Source organism: Numenius arquata, chromosome 15, assembly GCF_964106895.1.
Source record: "Numenius arquata chromosome 15, bNumArq3.hap1.1, whole genome shotgun sequence".
NCBI lineage: Eukaryota > Metazoa > Chordata > Aves > Charadriiformes > Scolopacidae > Numenius > Numenius arquata.
The window spans coordinates 13,768,781-13,796,524 of NC_133590.1; the positions used below are offsets into that span (position 1 = coordinate 13,768,781).

At 51.4% G+C, this 27,744-nt stretch overlaps 1 protein-coding gene across 1 annotated transcript; it reads right to left on the minus strand.

Moving 5' to 3' along the window:
- FAM53B (family with sequence similarity 53 member B) lies at window positions 1–26,790 on the minus strand. The gene is made up of 4 exons (XM_074159097.1): window positions 26,556–26,790; window positions 23,502–23,553; window positions 15,880–16,607; window positions 1–330 (listed from the first exon to the last, which is right to left on the minus strand). Exons 1-4 carry the CDS (start codon window positions 26,622–26,624, stop codon window positions 1–3), a joined length of 1,179 nt encoding a protein of 392 aa, XP_074015198.1. The 5' UTR covers window positions 26,625–26,790.
- Between the last annotated feature and the right edge of the window lie 954 nt (window positions 26,791–27,744).

Sequence of the window (27,744 nt, forward strand, 5' to 3'; positions counted from 1 at the left end):
TCAGTTGTTTTCTATCTGCTCGATATCAATCTCGCCGTCCAGCTGGAAGAGGCTCTCGGCGCCCGCCCCGCCGCTCCGCCAGGCCCTCCCGTCTTCCTCCTTCCCGCCGCCTTCCTCCTCCTCCTCGCAGGAGAGGTCGTCCCTGCTGGCCTGGCGTTCCTGGGGCCGGGAGCGAGATGGTTCTGGGACCGGGGTGCAGGCGGGGGTCCTGCCCGGCATCACCTCCGGGGAGCGGGGGGCTGTGGTCCATGGCTGGGGGCCGGGGAGCCGCTGGGAGCCCTCCTCGGCCCCGGCACTAAGGCAGGTGAGGCTGTTGAAAGTCTGGCGGTTCTGCGGAGGAAAAGGGAAAGAGGCAGCTGAGAGAGGCGCGAGGGACAGGCTGGATCCATGGGACGAGGCCATTGGCATGAGGTTCCACAAGGGTCCTGCACTTGGGTCACACCAACCCCACGAACGCTCCAGGCTGGGGGCCGAGTGGCTGGAGCCGCCCTGTGGAAAAGGAGCTGGGGGTGTTGGTCGGCAGCCGGCTGAACATGAGCCAGCAGTGTGCCCAGGTGGCCAAGGAGGCCACCAGCATCCTGGCCTGTATTAGGAATAGTGTGGCCAGCAGGACTGGGGAGGTGATCACCCCCCTGGACTGGGCACTGGTGAGGCCCCACCTCCAGTGCTGTGTCCAGTTCTGGGCCCCTCACGACAAGAAAGACATTGAGGGGCTGGAGCGTGTCCAGAGAAGGGCAACGGAGCTGGTGAGGGGTCTGGAGAACAAGTCTCACAAGGAGCGGCTGAGGGAGCTGGGGGTGTTCAGCCTGGAGAAAAGGAGGCTGAGGGGAGACCTTCTCGCTCTCTACAACTCCCTGAAAGGAGGGTGTAGCCGGGGGGGTCAGTTTCTCCTCCCATGGAACAGGTGATAGGACAAGAGGAAATGGCCTCAGGTTGTGCCAGGGGAGGTTTAGGATGGATATTGGGAAAAATTTTTACACTGTAAGGGTTATCAAGCCTTGGAAGAGGCTGCCCAGGGCAGTGGTGGAGTCACCATCCCTGGAGGTATTCAAAAGCCGGGCAGAGGTGGTGCTGAGGGACATGGGTTAGTGGTGGTTTTGGCAGTGTTAGGTCAAGGGTTGGACTCAATGATGTGAAAGGTCCCTTCCAACCCAGACAATTCCATGACTCTATGACATGGACTGGAGGGAATGCCAAAGCTGTGATGAGCTACAAGACGAGCTGAGAGTCCTCTGACCCCCAAACCTGTGAGCCCCCCCATCCCAGCAGAAAGCAAGTGGAGCAGCAGAAGCCCCCAGCTCTTGGCCACCTGGTCCCTGGGAGCTGGGCACCCTCCGCAAACCCCGACCTCCCCCTCCTCAGCTCCTGTGCCTCTCCTGCCCCTGCAACGGGCAATGGCACCAAAAACACCCCCAGCCTGGTCCAGATCGGCCCCATCACCACCTCCACCCCACGCACCTCCCAGTCCCACGTCTAAGGCAGCACAGAGCTGTTCTGCCAAAAATAAATGAATGTTTTCAACAATTCCATTTTAAGAGAAACTTCAGCCCCCTCTTTAAGCAGCTGGAGCTCGTGTGCTGCTGAACCCTCCGCTGTGATGGCTCCTGGCTGTCCTCCCTTTTAAAGACCACGCGAGGTCAGTTCTCTGTCCCTTGTCTCGCTAATGAAGAGGCCCCACGGCTGGTTGTCTTGGCCATGAAAAAACTTGATCTACTTTATCTACTGTCACGTTTTCAAAACGATTTCAAACTCCAAGGGTGACGAGGAGCTCACAGGAATTCTCAAACCCTTCAGAGCCGACCAGACACAACCTCTCGGAGATGCCGTCTGACCACAAATGTGCTTACCTGACGGGGCATGCCTTTTACCCGGGCTGTTTTTTAAAGGAGCAAACTAAATCCTAATTAGGGAATGCCAATGGAAATAATGTGGCCATCCCGCTGGCTGCGGGGCAGAGAGCCTGCTCGGAGCAGGAGAAGACCGTGGAGCATCTCAGCAGCTTGTGCAAGCCTCTCACAAGAGCCACGTGTGATGGTCACTTCAGAGACACCTGACTCAGCCACATCCCACGAAACGGGCCTGAATGTCCATCCCATAAATACCTGGGGGAAGGCATCTTCTGCTGGAGATGCTCACCTGATCTGTGGCCCCAAAATCCTCAGAAACCACACCAATAAATAGGTATGAGCACACAAGCATCGGCGCTCTCCCCAGCTCCTTACAGTTGCCTTTCCTGGCGTGGGATTTACGAGCAGTAGGAAACCTGAAGCATAACGAGCCAGGGCTCCGGGTTAGGAGATTCCTCGCTTTTAAAGATCCCTATCTCCGGGAAGGCCTTTTTTTAGTGTTGACTGAAACCTCCGTGATGAGAAGACCATGCGTGGCTTCTATTTTCTCTATAGGAGATGGGCACATGAAGAAAAACTACTCAAAAGGAGGAAAAACCACACTCCATGGTAAGTCACCGGTGTAAGCTCACGTCTGGGTGGAAATACGGACCAGGTGGGATTCCCCAGAGGCTTCACAGGCACCTGGCATCAGTCAGTATTTTCTTGAAATGCCCTTCTGGTGGGGTTAAATCTGCAAACACAGACACCAGCAGCTCTTTGCGAGCCTGGAGCAGCAGGAAGGTGGCAAGTCCAGACCAGGTGACCTCTGAGGAACAGTTTAGGAAAAGTGGGGAGATAGAAAATGGGCCGAAGACACAAAATGGGGGGCGCAGGAGGGTGTATTGTATTTCCAGTGAAGATCCTGGAGCGCTGCTAATTTCTGAAAGCCGCGAAACCTCATCACCAGGCCCCGTTGATACAGGTTAGACAAATGTCATCAAACTAACATGGTTTTTGGGTTGCCTGGGATAACAGGAGGGTGCAGGAGAGCTCTTGGGGTTTCTTGCTCTCATGTATCCGAGGGAAGGAAAATCCTGATGCTGTTTCCATCACACCCTCTGGGAAGGCAAACCCTGGTGCTGCTTCCATCACACTCTCTCTCCAAGAGCCTGGGCCAGATGGAAGCCGGAGTAACCAGGAGAGCGTCGGTACCCACCAGAGCATCGGTCACATGGAGGGACAGGACTGCTGCCGGCGTCTGCTGTGGCACAATTCAGGACCAAACACACAGCCTGGAGACACAGCCTTCATCCAAACATCCTCAGCAGCGTTCCCAGGGAATTTATGCACATTTGCTTGAGGTTTTTGGTTTGTTTTTTTTTCAAATCCAGGTAAGCTGGGAGTAACTCCACCAAAATATCTTGCCCCAGGCTGTAAATGAAGCAAAATCACCCCTTTACGTCCCCACTGAGGGATGCGGGTCAAAGCCCCACCTACTCCACACTCCAATGGTTTCTTAGGAAATCCAAGGTTCTTGTGCTGCGTTGGTACCCGCTGGCCACGCGTCGCTGAGAGGCTTTGGGCGCCGCGCTAAATGACACACCACGGTAAAACGAGTCATGGCAGGAGATGACGCAGAGGCTGTCGGATCTGAAAGGAGAAGTTCCTGCTGCCCAAGGAGAAGTTGGCCACTGCCCAAGCTGGGAGGTGGGGGGGGGACGGACACTACATTCCACGTGTCCTTCAGTCCCTGAAACCTTCCCCAAACGCCCAAGCCCATGTGAAAAAGCAGCCACTTGTCCTTTAAAAACTCAACTGCGCCCAGTCCCCGCGTCATCCTTCTCACATTTTTTAAATACAAGCCGTGCCTCTCCATTGCGGTCTCTCTCCTGGGCGCGGAACGCGTAACAGCTTCAAGCAGAGATCTGCACGTTGTGGTTAATGGACAACTTGTAATTACCACTGCACTCGGAGAAGGCCTGAGGACACAGGAGAAGTATTTTCTAAGTACTTAAAAAAAAATTTGCAAGCGCATTTCCAACAGTGATTTGGGCACTTGAAAGCCTACGTCTCCTGAAAGTCAACAGCCCTCTCAGAAGTGCAAATCCCTTCTACAAACAAAACTCTGGCACTTCTGAGAAGGTTAATTTTTTGCCTTCTGCTAATCAAGCTCATCTCCTGGCTCCAGCCCTTCCCTGGGCTCGGTACCCAGGCGCGGGCATGCCGGGCTGCTGTGGGTGGGCTAGAGCATCCTGCGAGGATGGAAGATGCTCTACGGCGCTTTCAGAGAAGGAGATGGGCGATGCCTGTAATGATGAATGAAGGAGTATGCAACCTGGAGAGCGACTGAACAGGTCCACGGCAGGCTCTTCCCATCCAAACAAAAAGTGCTTCCAAGCTTGGACACGTCTCGGAGAACAACCATGAATGTACTTGACTTTAAGGGAAATTTTGCATTTTTATTGGACTTTGGCAAGGCAATCAAGCCAACAGCCTCATTTTCCCTGCTCAAATCCACACATGCCGCAACCCAACGTTTTCCACGAAACAGCCTTGAGTTGTTCCAGGGGATATTTGTAACCTTCCCTGCAAGAGGATGGAAAAACCCTTCCGACCTTCCCGCGCTGCAGCGGCTGCTCGTGGAGGAAGGCCATGTGTGGGTACCAGGCGGAGGGACTCCCTCTGACGCACGTTTGCTGGTGCTCGGCTCAGAAAGCAAGTTTTCACAGGCACTGGCTGTCACAAAATCCCACGTCTCACCTTCCCAGAGGGAGAGGATGGCACTGCAGGGGGGTGGGGATGAACATTTTGGGGAAGGGTGATCTCAAGATGGTGAGAACTGAGCCACCTTCGTGTGCGCTGACCATGGAGCAGCAGTGGATCAGCCACCACCATCAATACAGCTTCTGTTCTCAACCCATTGGGAGTTTTTTTGCTCATTTTTTTATTTATTGGGTGAATTTAGCGCGTGCTGAAGTGCTGAGCTGGCAAATCTGGGCAGTCAAGTCCCCTATTGATATTGATCAAAGGGCAGTTCTGGTGGCACAATGCGGCGCTTGTTCCCCATGGCCAGGCAGCCCTGGGTCCCCTCCGAGCCTCTCCACCACCTTGTCCTTCAGCTCCAGGCCCAAAGGGGTACCCAGCATCTCAAATGCTGTCAGTCTCAAGGAAACAGTGAGAATTCAGACACCCTCCCAGATCTGACACAAGTGGCTTTTGGGAGATGCTTCTGCCCATCCTGACTTCATCCAGCGAGCGTCTGTAATGTACCTTCCACCCAAAACACCTCTATTCACAATAACCCATTTCTGACCGCTTGTGGTGCTGGTTTTTCTTCCCCCAACTCTCCCCAACATACTGGGCAATCCCTCAGGCAGAGGAAGAAAATGAGACGTTGGTAAAGCAAGAGGCTGAAAAATCATCAAAACATACAAATAAGAAACCTTTGGCCACTTGGAAGGAGCCGCAGGGCTGGCAGCCACCTCCAGAGCAAAGCCCTTCTTGCGCGGTGGTGACCAAGCTCAGGCTACATCTCACCATGCTCGTGACGCGGGGACCAAGGTTAAAAGCTGGGAAAGCCACATCCATCCTTTTCCACAGGTTCTTCCTCCCCTTGAGCATGTGTCCCCGCGGGGGACGGAGGCTGGAGACTGGCAGCCCCGCCAGCAAGCAAGCAAGCTGGAGGAATCCCTCAGCAACAGTTCTTCCCCTCGTAAAATACCCAGCTGCGAGCTTTTCCCTGAAACACGGCCCTGCAAACCCAGCAGATCTGCTAGAATAAATATTAGCAGGACCGCGATCCCCGCGGTGATCACGGCTTTTGCGCAAACACTTCTTTTTTTGTTGTTGGTTTTTTCCACCCTGCCAGGTGATTGCCGCAATTTTCCTGGGAAAGGTGTAACGCTACGAGCTGTCAGCACCACCAGCCCTACCTACCGAGCTGTCATCACCTCCCGTTAGCACACTGGGCTACAGTCGCTCTATAAAGCTGAAAAGCTGAAAATAAAAACCCGGTGCCAGAAGGAAAGGGGGAAGCGGGCGGCGAGCGGTGCTGCTCCGTGCGGGGACGATGCGGCTCTGCCAGCCCTCCCCATCCCCATCCAGCAAAGTCACCTCCGCTGGGGGCTGCTCAGCCCAGCTTGGGTTTAAATCACTCCCCGAGGCAAACATCGGGGCAATTCCAAGCACAAATCCAGGCTGGGTGGAGAATGGATTGAGAGCAGCCCTGAGGAGAAGGACTTAGGGCTGTTGGTGGATGAGAAGCTCAACATGAGCCGGCAACGTGCGCTGGCAGCCCAGAAACCCCCCGCATCCTGGGCTGCATCCCCAGCAGCGTGGCCAGCAGGGAGAAGCGGGGGGATTCTGTCCCTCTGCTCCGCTCTGGGGAGACCCCCACCCCATGCTGCCTCCAGCTCTGGGGCCACCAACAGCAGAAGGACATGGACCTGTTGGAGCAGGTCCAGAGGAGGCCCCTCTGCTGTGAGGCAGGCTGAAAGAGTTGAGGGTGTTTAGCCTGGAGAAGAGAAGGCTCTGGGGAGACCTTAGAGCCCCTTCCAGTCCCTAAAGGGGCTACAGGAGAGATGGGGAGGGACTTTTTACAAGGGCATGTAGTGATAGGATGAGGGGTACTGGCTTCAAACTGAAAGAGGGGAGGTTTAGATTAGATCTCAGGAAGAAATTCTTTGCTGTGAGGGTGGTGAGAGCCTGGCCCAGGTTGCCCAGAGAAGCTGTGGCTGCCCCATCCTTGGAGAGGTTCAAGGCCAGGCTGGATGGGGCTTTGAGCAACCTGGTGTGGTGGGAGGTGACCCTGCCCAGGGCAGGGGGTTGGAACGAGATGATCTTTAAGGTCCCTTCCAACCCAAACTATTCCATGATTCTATGATCTCCTGTAAAACACCTTCAACCTGGGTCATTATCTGCCACTTTGGTTATTTGCATCATGGCAAAGTCCTACCTGGCATTCGTGTCACACAAAGCAGCCATCTGTGCTGCCAAGGAGGACAGAAGGGCGCTGGAGACTGGATAAGGGGTTCCCTTTGGTTTTAAAGCTCTGCAGAACTTCATTACAGCAGCTGCTGTTATTCAGGCCAGGCAGAGACATCACTCAGGTTCAACACTCGCCACTGCTTTTAAGGCACTCACAATCTTCTCCAGCTCCATCCCCAGGCTGGTGTCCCCAAGGCTGGTTTCCCGGTGAGCGGGAAGGGGAGGAAGGGAGATGGAGAGGGAGCTGGAGAAGCTCAGCCCTGAGGCTGGAATAACCAACCTCTCCTTTTTATCACCGTGAGGAGCATCTCAGGAGCTCTGCCAACGGGCCTGAGCTTCAGCACAGTAGAGATACCCCAGACAGGTCTCACCAGCCCCTCGCTCAGTGCTGTTTGGCCTCCTCAAAAAGCGGGAGACGTGGCCATCTCACCCCGAGCAGTGCTGGCGACCACTGCAGCTCAGCAGCATCGGCTTCCAAAATCAACATTGCCATCGGGGGGGGGAGGCCATGGGTCTCACACCGACCCTCTCCCCCCGCAGAAAGAGCCTGTGAGCGATGAATGAAGTGTTGGAAAAGAAATGACTGAAATACCCGAGGAAGGAAAACACAGGAGGCAGTTATGGGGTACATGAGATGCAAACGGAGCCCGTGTGCCTGGTGCAGAGCGGGAGCTGGGTTATACACACCGTTGCCACGTCAAGGAGCTCAAGCTCATCCGCTATTTTATTTTTTTTAAAAATTTTAACTATGGAGGCATTGAGTAATTTGCAGGCCAGGGTGCTGCAGACCTCGCCTGCAGCAGCATCCGCTGTACGGAGGGGATGGCTCCCCGGCAGGTACCATGATGCTGCCCTTGTTGTTAGGGTCTGCCTTCCCGGCTAATAAAGAATAATATTTACATTGCCCCAATTCTAATTTTGCAACAACCGGCACTAGCGCTGAGATGGTGCATTGAAAATCTACAGCTTTAGCAGATAATTTTGCTTTTCTTCTGTTTGGTGTGAAAAACAGCTTTCACGAGCAGGCTCAGAAATATCTATTATCCTACCAAGTTGCTTCACACCACAATATTAAACAAACAAACCAGAAAAAAAAGCAAGAAGGAGGCTTTAAGTCATTAGTATTAACGCTGCCTTGGAGCCTGTAGAGTTAATTTGGTTTTACTCACAGTTTTGCTCATCTTTGGAGTTCTGTAGCTGCCCCAGTGACACTGAGGATGTTTAGTGGGTTTCCCCAAATGCAAAAGAAAAAGCTGTTGTATGACCCAGCGACGGGAATCCCTCTGGTGTTGGAGCCCCAGGGAGATGCTGGAGAGATAGATCCTGGAAATCATGGAGAAATACAGCAGGCTATGCATGGAATCAGAGAGCAGTGATGCTCTCCGGGGCTCGAGCATCCCACAGCATCCCGCGCGTGGGGGCTCGGTCCCAGGGCAGCCTCCCAGCCCATTCCCATTCCCAACAATAATTGGAGGAAATCCTCCTTTCCTGCCAAGAGCACATATTTTCCCTAACAGACACCGAGCCCTTCGCTATGAGCTGGAGAAATCCCTTTGCTCGGACGGGTCATTAAGCAGCCCCGCGAGCCGTTACTGTGTTATTTATTTCTGTATTTCCAGGTTGCCCAGCCCTTCTGTGCCCAGCCTTTCGCTTCTCCTCTGCATCACAGAATCATAGACGGATTAAAAATGTGAGGGGAGTAAGTAATCTGGAGTCATGTACCCATAACAGCTCCTGCACCCACCGTCGCACCCAGCACCGTGGCTTCCTGCAAATGAAACACAGACTTGAAGGACACATGGCTTTTCTGACACCAGTTCCATTTCAGGCTACCCCTGAGCATCTTTCCCTTGAAAAGGAAACCGAGCTGCCCTCCTGGTTTCCTTAGCGCTGCTTTCTGAAATGCTCTGGGAGAGTTTTTCAAGGCAAGAGACTCCCAGGTAACTGCTGACCATCACTACTACAATTTTGCATTGAAAAAATATTTTCTACAGAACCACCGGCTCCCCAGGAGGCCACAGCCATGTCACCTCGTGCCCAAAGGAGCCATTCCCACCGCCACGCTGGGCTTTGCCGCAGACCCAAAATCTGCACCCTGCTCCAGCCTCTGAATGCCTCCGACACCCTCTGGCAGAAGATGTGAAAACACCTTCAAGGGGAGAAAAACCCGACCACCGTCTGGAAGTCCTGCCACCGTGTATCCACCCGAACCGTGGGAGGGAGCAGCAACCCCAGAAACCTCCTGGAGTGCTGGGGTTTGGGTGTTTTTTTAAAAAACAACGTGAACAACCACTTTTGGCCACCACTTTGGGGCACGTTGATTCATTCAAGGATGAATCTCAGTGCTTTATAAGAGCTGGTTTTTGGGTCCGTGCAGCGTACAAGCCCAGGCACCAGATGGTTAAACAGCGCGCAGTGAATCAGTTGCGTGTCTTGGGGACACAATCGGATTTTGTGTGTGTTTGGGACAGACACTGCCAAGCTTTGTGTGTGTTTCCAGCCCTGTCCTCCCATGTGAGTGCGAACAAGGGTGCAATACCCCACCCCATATCTCTGGACGCTGTGGGGGGTGGAGATGAAGCAGGGGATGGAGCCAGGGATGGAGATGGAGCAGGGGATGGATCCAGGAGCAGGGGATGGAGCTGGGAGCAGGGGATGGAGCCAGGAGCAGGGGGTGGCAGGGGATGGTCCCTGGGTACCATGGAACCCTTCAGCACTCAGATACCCCTTGCACAGGCGAAGGATGCTGCCAGAGGAGCCCTTCCACACACACAAGTCCCAGCCCATGCTGGAAAAGTGGTTTCGTGGCAGAAATGCCCACATCCCTGGCCATGGCCCCCTTTCTGCTTCCACAGCTGAATTTATTTTCAGCCCATTGTGTCTGATGAGTCACAACTTCATAACTGGGGCAGATGGGACCGTTTCAACTGTAAAATCAAAACAATGGATGTCATTGCACTACACATTATTGCTATTAAAAGCTCTGTCGGGTAACTAAAATAGAGCCTGCTGCAATAAATCACCTCCTACAAGCTTCCTCTGACTATACCGAAGTACCTTGCCTGAAATGGTCACCCCAGAGCTGCACCAACAAATCAGCCTTTTATAGGGAGATGGATCTTCGTTGCATGCTACTTCTGGCAGCGATGTGACCTGCTACCTAAGAGCAAGGTTTTATTGCCATGGGTAGCACCCAAATTACATCCCACCATGGCCTCAGGAGCTTATGGACAGGGGTAGGTGAAAAAAATGCATTGCCTTCATTTTTCCATTTGGGAAACAGGCAGGAAGCTCTGCTTGAAGGACATTTGCAGAGGAGGCAGGAACATAGCTGATGCATATGAGGTCCAGTCCAGTGCCATAACTTCAAAAGCATCCATTCCTCTCAACATATTGCCCTCTATACATTAAAAGTATATGCACTTGAACCGCATAAAGCTCTTGGACCAGGCCAATCTATGACACCCAACAAAAGCTTTCATTTTTAGTGCAGAATAGAGAAAAACTGATGTAAAACATCTCCGAAGGCGAAAGAAATACTTCAGGGATGAAGTTCCTCGCAGTGTATAAGCAACCTCCCTGGCATCATGGGCAGGAGGACGTCAGCAACCTGGGCTTGTACCAGCGGGCAACCTCAACGAGTGCCACTTGGTGGACACCAGCCGAGAGGAGGTTTGCTATACTTCAACAAATATGGAGACTTGTTTGTCAAAGGAGCAGGGACAGGAAAAAAAAGCCCATTAACAGTTCATGCCAGGAGCAAACATCATTATGAACCTCATTTCCAATACTGACTTGATTTTTTTTTTCAACTACTTGTGCTCTTAAATTAAAAAAATACCAAGGCAATGAATAACGACGGCGGCATGTGTAATAGTCTCACCAAAGTTAAAACCAGCCGGCCTCTGAGGTCCTCTGCACCCTCCGAACCCAGTCATCTCCTTTTGATCCTGAACCCAAGGCTTTTTCCCACCAAGCCACAAAGTGACCTTTGCAGGCTCTCATTCGTGTTTATTTAAAAAACACTGGGGCTTGGAAGCTGGAATCTGTCTCAGAAGTTACATCAAGAGCAAACTATTTCCTGGGACACGTCTGGAATTTAAAACCTCCAGTTTTTCGCCTGTCGCTACCTTTTGGCAATATTTGCCACCAGCTTGAGTGGGTGCTGCCGCCAACTGAGATCACTGCCACCCCCCCTGCCCTCACCAGCAAGCTTGAAAGCTGCCAAAATTTAAATAGAAAATCTTCTTGTGTGAAAATGTAGAGAATTTTACCCCTCGAGGAAAGAGCTGGGTGGTCGGAGAGGAGAGGTCACTTCTCCCATCCTGCAGTTTGAAACTTCTCCCCGCTCAGCGTCAAGACCAGCCTGAAACATTTCCAAGCTGGTGGGATGTTTGCTTTAGCTTTGGGAGCGTACAAGTTCCTTCATGCATGGAAACGGCCATTATTCCTTAATTTGAAAGGGAAAACAAGGCAGGAGACAGCTTGGTTACCAGCCATCAGGAGAGCCCCATTAGCCACCCCACTCCTCTGGATCTCCAGCCCAGGCTGAAGCTGATTTTAATCCTGAAAAACACCAGAACCACCCATCCACATTTCAGGAGGATGCTCTTGGGATTCCTGGTGTAGATGACCCTATCCTGCAAAGGCACGTGCTCCTCAGAAGACAGTGAAGTCACCCCATGAATGGTGCTGTCTGTCCAGGGCGGCCAGCGAGAAACATGAATAGTCCCTTGTACCCAGCTCCAGCATCTCAGCACCCTTCTTGTAACAGGCGTCTCTCAGGCACAAAGTCTTCTCTATAACTCTTCCTTGCCAAGCACACCCAGTGTTCCATCCTAAGCTGGTGTCCACTGCTGGGGGTACCCCCTCGCCCATCCGTCACGGCCCACCCGCAGGGCAGACAGCTATTCATGGTGAATTCACAATCATTGGGAGCTCTACATAACCCTGGGGAGATGCAAGGGCATGTTGTAGTTTAATCACCTTATTTGTTCTACAGAAACTACTCTCTGTCCCATATGCTATACGCCATACTATATAATAAGCCATGGCTTACACACTACAAAGACATTTGTGCCTGTCTTTCCATGGTAAATTGTATTTCCAAACACTACAAGACCATCCTCCGTTTCCAGTCAGGTCTACCCCTGCTTGGGTTTACTGCTGTGAACATGGCTGGGGTTGAATAAATAAATAAATACATATCATAGAATCATAGAACGGTTCGGGTTTAACAGCACCTTAAAGATCATCAAGTTACAACCCTCTGTCATGGGCAGGGACACCTCCCACCAGACCAGGTTGCTCAAAGATCCATCCAACCTCGTCCTCAACCCCTCCAGGGATGGGGCAGCCACAGCTTCTCTGGGCAACCTGGGCCAGTGTCTCACCACCCTCAGGAATTTCTTCCTGAGATCTCATCTCAATCTCCCCTCTTCCAGTTTAAAACCATTCCCCCTTGTCCTATGGCTCCCCTCCCTGATCAAGGGTCCCTCCCCATCTCTCCTGGTGCTGCTTTAGGGACTGGAAGGGGCTCTAAGGTCTCCCTGCAGTCTTCTCTTCTCCAGGCTGAACCCCCCCAACTCTCTCAGCCTGTCCTCCCAGCAGAGGGGCTCCAGCTCTCTGATTATCTTTGTGGCCCTATCTAAAATTTTTTTTTTATATATATATATATATATATATATATATATAAATATAATATATATAAAATTTTAGATACATAAATAATATGTATAATATTATTATATTGTACATTATATATGTATTTAGATACACAAATAATATGTATAATAAATAATATATATAAATAATTCACTTTAAAAAAATCTGTAGAAAGGATAGCTGTGTTTGGAAACGTGTTAACACAAATTAAAATCTCTCAGCAACAACCATAGCAAAATTTCACAAGGCAGGAAACAGACCGGGCAAGAGATAGCGAGGGCTCCTTTTGCCAGTGCTGGGGATGATTTCAAATTCTCATTCGGGGCGGCCGTCGCCGTGTGACAGACGTGTTGTGTCTCCCTTGCAGCTCCCCAGAGCCCGCGTGAAGGAAAGCAATCTGCTCAGCCAGCACACACATGCCAACATCAGGGTTGGCCACGGCTCGGCTTCCCGTGGATGACTCAGACAAGCCACCAAACCCAGCGTTCCTTCTGCCGCGAGGCGTTCACACAACACCCCAAATCCTGCAGGAAATGTCGACACAAAGATATCAGAAAGCGGCGGACGCGGAGGTGGGAGATGGCAAGTCCCCAGGTCACCACCACAGCAAGGCACCCTTTGGAGAAGGATCACACCAGACCATGGGAGAGGAAACCCAAGCAGGAGTCTCTCCACCACACAGCATCTCTAGCAAACTCTGGGTTTTTATAGAAAATCCATTTTTCTCACCTAATATGCCCAGCCAGCTTCTACCAGTGCCTTGCAAAGGGTGAAACCACCTACTCCTGCCGAAATCAGCCCCGCCAGCACAGCTGGGGTCCAAGCCACCGTGCAACACGGCTCATCTCCCATATTTTTTAGGTGCACCCACATCCAAAAAAGAAAACCAGCCCTCTGAGAAACCTCCCAATTCACGGAAAAATCTGATCCCCGACTACTTCTGATCACATCCTGCTGGTACAGACATGGTCCCTGGAGCTGGGAGACAGAGAGCACTGCGCCTAGGAAGGAGATTGCGTTGTCCCGAGATTAATTAACACGCTGTCAGAACGACCGCTGGGATTTCAGAGGTTGGATGTTGCCCTCCTTGAGCTTCAGGTGGAAAGGGATAAAAAGAAGCTGAAGTTGGAAAGCAAGCCAAGCCCTGCACCGGAACAAGAGGATGGTCGATGTCCTCGTTTTAAGGGGCACAAGGGTGGTCGGAGATGCCAGGCGGCTCCCCTGGTACCCAAACCCTCCTTGCTTGGAACCAGCCTCTTCACATCTCACCTGCCTCTGGACACCGGGGACAATTAAATGACACTTCGTCACCCCCTCGCTTGAGTACAACGGGCTGGGTTTATACCCAGTTTGAAGGAGAAGAGGGCACAAAGCAGAGCGATGCCGGGCATTTAAAAAGAGCTGAAGGATTTTCATGGTGCTGTGGCTTTTAAAATTTGTTGCTATTTCAACAACAACCATGTTCATGGTTTGGTTTCTGCCCAAAGCTGAAGCCTCTCTGGTTTGGTGCTGTAGGAGTAAATAAGAAGGGGGGTGATATGGGACCACCTCCCCTCTCTGAGCTATGGGAATTGCAGACAGAAGAGACAAAAACAGGATTCTGAGGAATTAAAGGCCATGTTTTCCCATGCATTTTCCTTCCCAGCAGAACTTTAACATTTAGGTCTCTTTCTTAATTAGCCCAGTTATGTGGCCATGTAATTGCTTCCAGGAGTGGCTCCCTCCCCTCCTGCCTGGCCTAAATATCCCTCCTGGTATGAAGAAAACATTTATTTCAGGTCGAATTATTTTTATTTTGATTATGGCACCAGGTTTCAGGCCTATAAACACATGTGGTTACCAGCACAAGCAAAAAATTAACCGCTCGGGTGCCAGAGCCAGATCCAGCACCCCTGGGCTCGGTCCCCAGCTCTGCTGTTGGTGCCCAGGGGCTCATGGCAGGGCCCGTGCCTCAGTTTCCCCATCTGTAAAGTGAACGCTTTGAGGTGTACTGGAAAGCCCGGTTTGGACACTTTGGTTTTCCTTTGCTTTGAATCACAAAGACCATCACACACAAGCCATTTCTACCCCATATAAAGCCAGACTAAAGGAGACGTGTGGCCACGTGGACACCTTGCCATTATTTCAGCTCTTTGTCCGAACTCACCCAACCTTCCAGTCTCGTTCCTAGAGAGGCATTAAAAGCAGCCTGGGGGAACACCCAAACCTGTGGGGTTTTCTCCAGCATGCTTATCCCCCTCATCTTCGACTGCCCACGAGGAATTAGCTGCTTTTCACGGTGTTCCCATCCCGGGGAGGGCTCTGACCGTGTCCCACGCCCTGAAAGCCCGCCCCACCAAAGGCAAGAATGCTCCCCGTAACTTGCCTCATCCTGCTCGTCCCTCTGTGCCAGTCCTCCCACGCGGCGAGCAGCCTGCCAGAACGGCTTTTCATAACCAAAGAGCTACGAAAACCCTGGCCCTTGTGCGGCTTTGCTTTAATCCCACCCTGCCACAGCCCTGCTGCCCCACGGCCAGCAGCGCATCCCTGCCTCAGGAATCCACCCGCTCCCATGGGTGCTGGCTGGGTTTCCTCCCTGGAAACCAGGGATGCTCCACAGGCTCCTTGGGCTGGATCCTGGTTGTGGAGATCCTTGTTGGTTGGTTGTGCTGGCAACCGCCGGGCGTTCGGCCACCCAGCCCGGTCTGGTGGGCGAGGAGGGGATGGGACAGAGGATGCTAATGAAATGTTGAATCATAAAACTGCCGAAAGAGAAATTTTAGGAGAGTGAAATGGAAAGGCTGCTCTCACTGTCCTTCAGTGCAGCCTCTCGCTTTGGCTCTCGCTAAAATCCCGTCACTTGGTCTCACCGGAGAGAGGAACTGGGGGGGCAGAACCCTCCCCGAGTCACACTTCAGATCTGTTATCTGGCTGCGCGCGGCAGATTGAAGAGGGGAGGTTGTGCTCTGTGTTTGCAACTGAAAATGAAATGTGATAACATCTCCAGAGTGGAAAATTACAGAGGCTAAGAGCAAGTAAAGCCCATGGAGGTATGAACTGGGCTCCTGACGGAGCCAGAGCTGGTTGCCTCAGGGGGCTGCCTTTACCTCGCCACAGCAGGTCCAGGGCTCCTCTCTCCTGAACTCAAAAACATGGGGTTTAACTTATTCCTGCTGGAAATGCGTGCCAGGAGGAAACAATGGCACGGTGGACTCAGCATGCAAAAATCGGCACGGGACAGAAATGCGGGAATTTATTAGAGAAATCCATTTGGAGGGGAAGGGGTCAGAAGGATGCTCTTCCCTGCAGCACCCGCATTACTCTGCCCACCGCAGGCCCACCTCGGGAGGATGCTAAAGGAATTTTAGCAAAGCGGAGAAGAGCATCGCCGGCTGCAGGGCTGCCACCGCCTGCCTCTTACCTGGGTCATCTTGGCAAGGTCCAGCGAGGGCCGCTGTTCCTGGACCTCCTCTGGTCTCCGTCGCTTGACCCCCACCTTTTTGTCGTTCAGGACGCAGGGCTGTGAGCGGCTCCGGGAGAGCCCTCCGGCACGCCGCCCCAGCTCCGGCGTGGAGGCGGGCGTGCTGCTCGCTGAAGGTGGGCCATACTCCGAGGAGGAGAACCGGTCGTGGGAGCAGGAGAGGGACCTCTGCATGTCCACCCGGTCTCCTCCCTGCCTGCCGGTGGCTGCCGATTTCCTGGGCTGGCATCCCAGCCGGTTGCCGAGGGCGGGATGCTCGCCGGAGAGGGGGTTGGAGCGGGACGGCAGGCTGAAGCTGGAGCTCCTCTGCATGGTGGCGAAGCCGTTGGAGTAGCGTTGCACGCTCCCCCCGCTGTAACACCGCCGCTTCTCAACCGGGGTCCAAACCTTCGAGCCTAAAGGTCTCCAGGAGGTCCCGCAGCCGGACATTTCATCGGAAAACGAGAGCGAGCGGCACTGGCGCTTGCTGGGGGGGGCCACGGGGTTGCCGTGGGGGTCGCTGAGGCTGAGGTCTTTGATGAGGTTGGTGACGGAGCAGGTGGTGGCCGTCTCCCTTGGCCAGCGCGAGCCCTCCTCGCCCTTGTCCGACAAGCAGTCCCAGATGCTGGTGCCCGGCTGCTCCAGCTGAAGTGGACATTTCCTGCTGAGATCTCTCCATCTGTCATTTTCTGGTTGAGAAAGGAGGGAAAAAACACAACACACACACACACACAGGCATTAGCATTAATTAATTCTGCGATTTGCTTTCTACGTCCATAAACAAAAAGAGTAGCATATGGGATGTTTTCCAGGACAAATTAATTAACTCTTGGAATATGGTTTTCCGAACTGCCAGCAGAGCGGTTGCTGCAGCATAGATGGGGAGAGAGACAAAATGATAATCACAGTGGGAGCAAAACTGCTCAAAGAAGATAAAAACATGCCTTTGAATATCCAGATTGTACTAGCTAAGGGAAATGCAGCATTATAAAACAACGTGGCCATTGCCTTATCTCTTGTGCTAAATCGTGTCTCAGATGTGTGCCGCTTCTCCTGGGCTCCACAATTGATAACCGAATCATAGAATTGTCCAGCTTGGAAGGGACCTTTCAGATCATCAAGTCCAACCATCAACCCTAACACTGACAAAACCACCACTAACCCATGTCCCTCAGCACCACCTCTCCCTGTCTTTTAAATACCTCCAGGGATGGTGACTCCACCATTGCTCTGGGCAACCTGTTCCAATGCTTGATAACCCTCTCAGTGTAAAAATTTTTCCTAATATCTATCCTAAACCTCCCCTGGCACAGCTTGAGGCTGTTTCCTCTTGTTCTATCAGCTGTTACTTGGGAGAAAAGATCGACCCCCAAATTGCCCGAGAGGTTCACACAAACTGGAAGTGAAGAGCACAAAGCTCTTCTTCACTGCTGAGGTGAGATGGACAAAATACCAGCAAAGAGATCAGAGAGAGTGGTTGGGATGGTGCTACCAGAAAGGGGAGTGCACCCCGGGCATCGAGCTGCCCTTTGTGGCACAGAAATACCAACAGGTCATCAGAGCCTACGGGAAACCAAAAGCCATCCCAACACCCATTGGGCTGTCCTGCTCTCAGCCAAGTGCTATGAGAGTATTGTTCCATGAAGCCAATAAAACTGTATCCCTACTAAGGCTCTGAGCATCTCTCCAAAACCAACCCAAAGATACTTTCTCTAACAAAAGTCGATGCACACCATAAGCTCTAAGATCATAGAATCACAGAATGGTTTAGGTTGGAAGGGACCTTAAACCGTGGACCTTAAAGACCTTCTAGTCCCAACCCCCATGATAAACCTCCAGCGATTCTTTGCCAGATGCTGTTCTTAGGTCCCTGTTGTGAGGCTCATTTCCCGTCTCCCCTCTGTCCCCCAAATGCGGGACCACCTGGGTGCTGTGGCCAGGTGCTCCCCTGCCCAGTTACCCACAAGGAGAGGCAAGGTGCTGTGGGAACCAGGTACCCACACCCTGTTCTGCAGCGACCTGGGCTTAGCATCTCTTCGGGCTTGCCTTGAAAATCCCCGTTGTACCTTGCACAGCCAATTGTTTGCATTTCTGCACTAAACATAACATTGAAGCATTTATTTAAAGGAACATATCACTTAACAGGCTGGCTTTCTTTTCTGCCCCTCTCTTTCATTCAGCTTGTTTACATGGGAATTTGCTTCCTCCCCCTGCAAAGTTGGCTGGCATTAACAGCCTTCCAACGCAGCACAGCAGAAGAGGGTGGTTTCGGGGTCAGCATAAAGATCTCCCTTTTATCAGGTGGGTTTTGAGGTGCCTGGGTAAAACTCCAAGAAACCTGCATCTCCAAAGTCCACGGGCTGAAACGTATATGGCTGTGGAAGACTGCAAACCCGGCTACAGCTGCAGTCAGGAATCTCCCTGGTGACCGTGTCCAAAGAGAGGATGAAGGGTGACGATCTCATTCCCCGACACGGTCCCGCTGATAATAAAAGGAGAAGAAAAGCAAAGCAGCATCAAGGTCTGGCTCCCCGGTGCGGGCGAACGGGGCTCTCTGCAGATACGCTGTTGACGCTCAACAGGAAAACCATGGTAGGACAACCCCGGCGGCGGCTGCAATGGAAAAAAGTAATCACCCGACAGAGCTCCTCTGCTGACTGTTTGTGCCGCCGGCTGCTGTGAGCAGAGGCAAACCGTGCTGGCTAACCGTCGCTGTGAAGTTTTGGGTGATCGTATCTAAATCGTGCAGTACTTTTTTTTTAGGGCGTTTGGGGTTTTTCTACTCGGGCGACTGAAGGATGAACTACGAGCCATACCCAGCCCGCAGCTGTAGGTACCAGCCTGATAGGGGAGATGCAACGGTGCAGAACGCTTCCGACCAAGGCTCATTTTCAAGTCAGGAGGTCAGATTTTGGGGCCCCCTACACCATTTTTGGCCAGTTTTCCCATTTCTCCCTGCATCCAGCTGCCACCTTAACAGCTCCAGCCGCAACCAGCCTGGCTCTGCCCTCAATAACCGCCCAGCATTTCAGCTCCCGCCATCCTCATTTTAATAAACACAATGAAAAGCGAGAAACCCGCGCTAAACAACTACATCTATGTTTAGATCTTTATTATTTCCCCCCCCGACCCCCCCGTTATTATGCTGCCAGCGGAGAGATTCCTTAGGTCAAGTCAGCAGACAAAAGAAACAGAAATAGAAGCTGATTTTTCATGGCAAGCTGCCACCATCCTCCGACCGGAGACGTCACGCTGTACAAAAGGCCTTGGTGAGGAGGATACGGGACACCTTCCTCTTTCACCCCTCCTTCGGCACAAACAGCTATAAATCTTCCAAACCTTGCAAAAAAACCCCAGTAATCACACTTTTATCCCCAGCACCATCTTGGGGTTATTTGCTTTTCCCCTTGCACCGTGGGAGCTGGTTTTTTTGGCAGGGCAGGGAGGGGACCCTGGCACAGCCTGCCCCCCCCCGAGCTCCCCCGATCGGTCCCAAACTGCCGGATAACCCAGAAAATAGGTTTTTTCCAGTGCAAACAGAAAACAGTCCGCCCTGAAACAAATTGAAAATGGGGCAGTCTAAGGGCTGAGGGTGTAATTAAAGGACTTGGGAAAGCCTTATGGAGGAAAAACAGCTGGTTTTCGGTTCAATTTTTTAAGATGAAGATTCACATCCTGAGCACGCTGATAACGATAATTGCAGTGGAACCATTAATACCGCTGCAGTTAAGCGTGTATTAATTTTCTTACATTACAAACCTCAACTCTGTTTACCCCGAGGCAGTAATTTGTTCCAGCATAAAACCCACCATGAGAACCCCCCGGTTTGCGAGGGAGCTGCTTCGCTGGAAAACTCGCCTTTTCCTATTGGAAAAACGGTGGGAGAACATTTAGAACCAGAGCATGATGTAAGTGTGGCACGAGGGGCTCTTCCCCCGATTAAACAGGTCCTTCTTGGCTGTTAGCGTCCTCAGATGAAATAGCATCTTCCTTTTGGATTTTAACTTAAAACCGCAAAAATAAACACTTCGAGTCACTTGATGAGCACACCCAGCAAATTTCTTCCGAGACGTTTTAATCTGCAAATCTGCATTTCCAGGGTGAGGCAACGTGCCGTGAATTTTCTGGCATCTCTCTGGTTGTGAAATAGCCTTCCAGCTCCCCAGGACACAGAGGGGTGTTATCGGCAGCCTGGGGAGGACTGAATTTCTTGTCCTGCCCTTTCTGGCCGCGGCGGCAGGAGCCTAAAACCTCTTGCAAACCAGGCACGAAGCAGCAAGAAATTCAGACCGGCGCAAAGCAGCATTAAATTCAGGTTACAGCTGCCAGTGTCCAGGCTGCCCAGCCTCAGGGGGACCCAAACCTGAACTATTTCTGTTTTCCACTGCCCTGCCTAGCCTTGGGACAGTTTGATGGCCGTCGACCCCAGGGAGGATGGAGCAGCCCTGCCAGCGATGCTCCAGGAGAGAGATGTTGGGTGTCAAAGAGCCAGAGCACTCAGGGTACAGGTGAAGAGTGGCCGTCGCAGCATTTGCTCTCCACCCGAGGCTAGTGCCTTGCTGGCAGGACTTGCTGGGCTGGGTAAGTGGCAACAAGCCCCGGCATGTCCCAGGCTCTGGCTGCCAAGCCATCCTCACCTGGGTTATTTTCGCCCCCTCTCCTATTTTCAGGGACAAGCCAGAAGATGCCTGCATGCGAGCAGGGCTCAACCCACCCTGCGACCACCGAGATCCTGCTCAAACACCATCAGCACCACTATCTACTCCTAAATTTCCTTTCAGGCAAAACCAACCCATACAATGTCCATCTGTTCTCCTGTGCAACCTTCACGGCCTCAAACAAGCCCAGTGGTCCAGGGCATGAGGGCATGCGGGCTGAAGTCAAGTCCCAAAATCAAGGAGAGTGGTGTTGTCCTCCAGATACCCCCGAGAGCTTTGCACAGCATCCCCCTGGAGAACGGGCTCCATCCTCAGAGCATCCCAGCCAGGTTTCCAAATGCTGAGCTCCAGGTTTTGCAGGAGCATCACGCCAGGCACCTCGGCAGCTTTGGGATGGTCACAGGCTTTTTAAACGACTGCTGTGCTCCTCCGGTGACACAGAGTAAATTTTAATGTCCACATTCATAACCACAGAGAAGGGTGTAAAACCAAAACGCTGACACAACTTTAACTACAGCGACACAAATGTGCTGCTATAATATTTTTACAGTTCCTTTTTATACATAATGCATGATCCTTCTGCTCAAGTTTCCTCTACGTTCTTTTCCCGTGAAATAATTTACATTAATACATAATTTATTATGGCAACTTGTAAAGCAATTAGGGGTTTCAATCAATTTTTCTTCTCCTTTTTGGCAGATAAACTCTGTTTGGATCCTAACCCAAACACTTCTCTTCCCGCGGGTGCGCATCCAATTCCCCTTTTTTCCCCCACGTTGTCCAAGTCGAATTTCGGTCTCCCGATCTCCGTGCACAGGGGAAAAGGCAGCCTGCATTTTCCACTGCCCCCTGTTTATGTTCGAGAGATGATTTCTAAATGTGGAACAAATTTAATGGTTGTAATTAGCTGACGGCAGTGCCATAGAGCCTTCCCATCGCACAAATAAGATTAAAATATGATGCGCAGAGCTCTGCTTCATCAGGAAAGGAAAACAACAGCCCCCAAACCTACCGCTGGAGAATAAACACACCAAGGGCACAGGGAAAAGGAAATTCCCCACCTCAACAGCAAAACGTGCCCTGCTCTTCAACGCGATCCCCCAGCGAGGTCTCCCCTCTCCAGCTACGCCTCCTTGGCTTTCCCTGAGCTGCTTTTTCTCCTTGCATATCGACTGTGCTTGAACATGCACCGAGATGTTGTTTCTGCACTGGTGGCTTTCCAAAAAAACACCGAAATCCCCGGGAAATTCAGAAAGAGAAGGCCTGCAAGCCCTGCATCGGGAGGTAGAGCAGCAGGCGGGTGCTTTCAGGATGCCATTGAGGGGCATCACCCCCCATGAACGTGCCTTCCTCCTCTTTGCCTCCCGTTGGCTGCACTGTCAGTCCAAACTTCACTGTGTTAATTTATCTCGGTGCTCTCCACCGACAGGGGCTTGGCCCTTGGACCTGAAATATTCCCCCAGTTTCACATTCGGTGCCTTTATAACCATGGGACTTATTTAACATGTAGAGCAAGTTTTGATGCTGGATTGGTCTGTGATCCCAGCCCACGTTTGGAGACATCGAGAAGAGAATTTTTGAAACATGCCTAAAATTAAACCCAAGGCAACCGATGCCCTGGCATGCTGGAGAGCCTGGCTCCTCTTGACTGGGCATGACGAAGACCATTACATGACAGGCTGTGCTCAACGAGGTACGACTCAGTACCCTCAGAAGAGGGCAATTTGGCAGCCGAGGAAGACTAGCGCAGCACCACAAAGATGCAGAAGGCTTTGTAAAAGCTCTTAACGATGACTGAAAAGCTCTTAAGTTGCTTTTCAATTAGGCACAGACTCTTCATATGTGCTGAAGAGCTTGCCAGTGCCACAGCGCAAGACAAGACCATCTGATGGGGTGTCTTTGTTCCTCACTCATAGTTGACAGGCAGGAGAAAGGGACCGGGTTGTCTCTACCCCTTCTTGACTCTGAAGCTTGTGACTTTCCTCTGAAAAAATCCAAATGCTTTCCATCTTCCCCTGCCCCTGGCAATGACTGGAGTTATCAGAGAGCTTGGGAAATATCTCCCCTCAATGCGTGTGCTCGGCTCCCATTAACACTAATGAGAGTTGTGTCCATGAAGAAAAGGGGAAGCCTCTTTGTCTCTAAAGTATTGGCTTTCGTACCAAGTAGCCTGGCTCAAACTTGACCTACAATTTTAATTGGGTTTTGAGACTTTGCCTAGTGCCTGCCCCCCCCCTTACAAAACCCAAAGAAGAGAATATAAAGGCACATCCTCCAGCACTATCAGGTTTTCAGGATCACCAACCAAGGCACCAATCCCCCATCAATTCCGGTGGCAGTTCAGCATAAAAATTGATAGCAAACTCTGATGTGAAAGGTATTAAACATCTTATACCATGGTTATTGTCAAAGGCTAAAAAAAAAAAAGATGTTTTCCTTATTATTTGAGGCCTGCCCAAACACTTTGTGCCAAGTTGTAGAACATTTTAGTGATAATGCTGATATTTATTACTTGCATCGTGCAAACAGTCAAGAGCCACGGCCATGGGCTGGATACTCAAACACAATCACAGACCCAAAATGCTTATAATCTCAACTGCACGAGTTATTTTAAAAATAAGCAGACATATCAAAGCACTGAGGAGGGAGGAGGAGACAAGCAATTCCCTCAGCAATGGCAACGGGGCAGGACACCCACCTCTGAGAAGGAGGGTGGCACGGGCGTGATGGCCACTACTAGTGGGTGGTGGGGTGGGTCCTCCTCCATCCCCACCTTGCAGGGCAGGTGGGTGGATGCTCACCCTGGGGTCTGCAGGGGAGCGTTTTTTGGAGAGATCCAGCTATTCAGGACATCCTCCCGCCCATGGCTATAAGGAAGCGGGAGCGGAGGTGGAGTAAATACGGACAGAAGTTTCTGTTACTTACCCATCACGCCACAAGAGAAGAGGGTAGGTCCTTGACTCATCTTTGGAGTGTGCTGCAAACAACCAGAAAAACTATTCACTTCTCGCAGACTCGACCAGGGCACCAGAAACCACCCTGCCTCCAGCCTTGGCAAAGCCACACGGCACCCGGTGGGGAGGAGAGCCTCGGGCACCCACCACAGTCCCCTTTCAGCAGGGACCAAGGGACAGACCTGGTCATCTTCCCTCAATGAAATCAAATTTAATTAAACACTGCAGAGAGTTGATGTCGAGGCCTGAGCTTGGAGATCATGATTCCTGCACCTAGTCCTTACGCACAGGAATAGCTGCAGTCAGGTCCCCACCTCTAGGACCCAAAATACCAGAGAAACTAAACCGGGAGCTGCAATTCAGCAGTAATTCTGGATTGGGCAAGGAAGCAGCAGCAGTGGTATCTGAACCCCATCCAAGCCCATTAAGGCCTCCTGTCTAGGTACAAAGCAGCTATTTGGGTATTTTTTTTTAAACATATATTGTGTTTCTAAGGCAAAGTGTCCTCACCCCAGGACTTCTGGGGAGTCTGCGTTTGGATTGTGCTGATTTGCACTAAAAATAGGGGAAAATGCCAGTATATGGCTCCAAAATAATTTTTGATTGTTTTTTTCCAAGAATTTTCCTCTTGACAGTGTAAGAAACATCATCAGACTTCTAAAAATGGCCACGGACAGTTTTATATACAATAAATCAATATGTCATCTGCAGCTACATGCCATTTCAGCTATGTCTGCAAAAACACGCTTTCATACTAATTGTTCTTTTATTATCCCCCAAAATATCCATATTCTGCTCCTGAAGTGTCTTTCCTGGCAACACCATCCCCTCTGGCCGAGGCTTTACACCATCTGGGGGAAGCACCAGCATGACCTCCCTGCTCATCTGCGCTGCCATAGCTGTGTTTTAGCTGGCGTTAGGCCACCACGTTCACATCTTCTCTCCTGAGCCGTGCTTTACACGTTGCCTGCTCACATGACAATATTAATAACATACCGAAACGCCTGTACCTGCCTGTACGGAGCAATCCAACAAAAAGATCCCACTTCGTGTACAGCATATTGCAAATACTGAATATAGAGGGATGTGGAGGCTGAAAACAATGATGGGGTGCAGATGGGGAGAAGATACATCAGGGTTGGTCACCTTTTTTGAAGCACGTGCCACATTTCTAGGTGAAGTCAGGCTATTTCTGTCACCTTATGAAGGAGCAGGTTGAATTAATGTCCCCAACTTATGAAGTTGAAGGTACAATTAATGACCCCAGCTTATGAAGCAGGAGGTAGAATTAATCAGCGGACAGTGAGGGCAGGGAGTTGTCTCCAAAGAGTGGCCAAAGCGATGGACAAGCCCTGGAGAAGGCAGTGGCTGTGCCAGCCCCCATCTGCATGCCAGCCCCGGAGAGCAGCCACTGCCTGCAAAGGCAGGAGAGAGAGGAACGTCTTTAGATGACGTATGTCTCATATTGAGTGTAATTACCATTTCGTAAGAGTTTCATCTAACACCAACTTGGGAACTGAACCAAATGAGCCCGTCGAGCGTTGGTGGGCAATACTGTCTCACAGCTTGGACATTTATTTCCTTTAGGTTTTCCTTTTTGGCTTTTCCCATGAAGTCAACGGAAAAATTCTTGCTTTCCTTGGTGGATCAGACTTCTCATGAACATCTGCCCCAATTTAACAGCCCGGCAATTCAGCCTGTGTAACCAGGACTATCATTCCACTGTTGACCCAGCCCCACAGCTGCCGGAGGCACTCAGCAAACACAGGAGGGCAAAGTTTCTCCTTACAGCTCCACCGTCGGACAACCCCAGTGCCCATCCCTTCCCATGGCAGTAGTAGAAGAAACTACTTCTCATCCACCTCTTGGCAGCAAGTTCCCCTCCCCCTTCTCCGCACACCTCCTGGGGCACAGATCCGGCGTCGGATGCTCAGGTTCCCCCCCTCGCCGTCCCGAGCAGCAGCCGCCTTCCCAGCAGGAGCCAACCCAAAAGCAAGGATGTTTTTTTTTATAATATATCAATATCCTTTCCTTCCCAAATATCACCCTTTTAAGGCAGGATTTAAGGCTGCCTCTGGCTTGCTTGTCTTCTCCTCCACTGCGCACTGCCAGGGCAGCCTGCCTTCGCCCCGGCACGCTGCGCTATCTGCCCGGGAAGCCCAGCCGGACAGTTCATCATCCTGAAGCAAACTTAAGCATTTATATTTCTGTAATGCTTAAAATGCCCATTTATGGCCAACCCTGCCAGATGCTTCCTGCCCAGTTCCCGCACGCCCTTATCTGAGGTTCTCAGCGCACCCCGCGAGGAGTAGCCCTTTGGTCTAACTTCTTCTCGGACTGTGACCATCTCTCCTGGAGGGCAGAGGAGCAAATATCCCCAACCAGCCTTGCTCTGGGCTTCCTCAGACGGCTCTCCAGCATCCCCCATCTCCGCCCTGTTCCCCCCATCTCACTTGCTCCAGCATCGCCCCCAAACAATGCGTGGCCCCTCATTTCCCACTACCATGGGTACGCTCAGCCCCATGGCTTCGCTCACCCCTTGTAGCATCATTTAGTCTGTTTGTTGCCACTGATTCAGGTTTTTTTTGTTGCCTGCTCATTCAGCGTGGTTGGATTTTCATCCCTCCAGGCTGCCAGCGAGACTGTTAAGCACCACAGCACTGCCCTTCGCCATCTCCCACTTAATCTCGCTCCCCACTTGCTCATCCTCCTATTAATGATGAGCATCTGTTCCCTGTTGGTGAAGCAACTTCTCACCCGTGTCATTCCCAATGCTGATTTTATATTTTTCTGCTGTTTATTCCATTGTGTGCTTACTGAAATTCACGTATGCAAGAGCCACACGACTCCAATCATTTACTAATCGCCTGCCCCTTGGAAATTAATGCAGCTCGGTAGAAATCAGTGACAGAAACCATCTAAAGATCTGGCCCCGCAGCATGAAAAAAAACCACCCCACATTATAAAACTCTGGCAAAGCTCTGGGCAGCAAAAGAGTTTTGAATGAAGATTTCACAAAGCTTACCAGCTCAGTCCTGCATGTTACGGAGTCAGCACCTTTGTTTTCCCGAGTTTTGGTTAAGATCATCACCATGGTAATGCAGTCCTGCCTCGGAGTCCATCAGGGTCCAGGCCAAGGGCACCGGCAGCCGGGGTCTGGCAAAGCTCCTTTTTTTCAGTGCATCTTCCCCCGGGAAAGGATCGGCTCCACCAGCTCCTCGGGGGATGCCTGGGAACAGCCTCCGAGCGTGGAAAACTCCCTGCACACAGAAAGAAAGAGGAACAGCTTTAAGGGACTCACCTTGGGGGGGATGGCGGGAGGCAAGTACTGCTCAAAAAACACCCCAACGGCGGTTACTCCATATGAGTATTTATTTTAGACTCTTAAATATTGTTGGTGTGCCCCTGCACCCCATCAGCAGAGATGTGTTTCACGGGACGGGCACTTGCAGGAGCTGTTGGAAGCACGTAAGGTACACAAGGCAATCCGGAGGGACAGAAGCATTTCAGGAAAATAAATAAATAAATAATAAATTAATAAATAAACAAAGCTCCCTCTGAATTCTCCCTTTGAAAAGGAGAACTCATATCCCCTCTATTGAAGATACTGAGGCTTTGAAAGAAGGGCTCGTTAAAGCCTCGGGGTTGATCTCACAGAAGCCCTTGCCCCCAGACCAACGGGGAGCAGATGTCCAGCGGAAAAAAAGCCTCTCCAGCATCATTAAGGCTGTGAAATCTCTTGGATACCCCTGTCCCACCCTAGCTACTCCCCGATTCCCATGAAGAGTCCTTTGGGGAAAAAAACAAGGCAAAGAGTTGCCTGCAAGGAAGAGTGCTCCCTACCCTGAAATCCTAAGGGACACACTACAAGTCTTGATCCTTACCTATTTCTCAGGTAGTTTTAAGTAGGAAAAGTTAAAGACCACACAATGAGGAGCACATATTAAAAAACAAGCTGCCAACCCAGCTCATAGAGCCCCCCACAGACCCCACAAGAAGTTGCCCAGCTCTGCCTCACCTCCTGGCATCCTCTCCCATAAATTTATTCCCGTGCAAAAGCAGACAGCTTGCAATTCAAATCTGATTATAGAAATCAGTGTTTTCCCCAAATCACTCCCCTAATCCCGTTTTCCTATTTTGTTGCCTTGCAGTTAATGCAAACAAAACCACCATTTGCATGATCCCAAGAGCATGAAACGCTGATCTTGTAACGC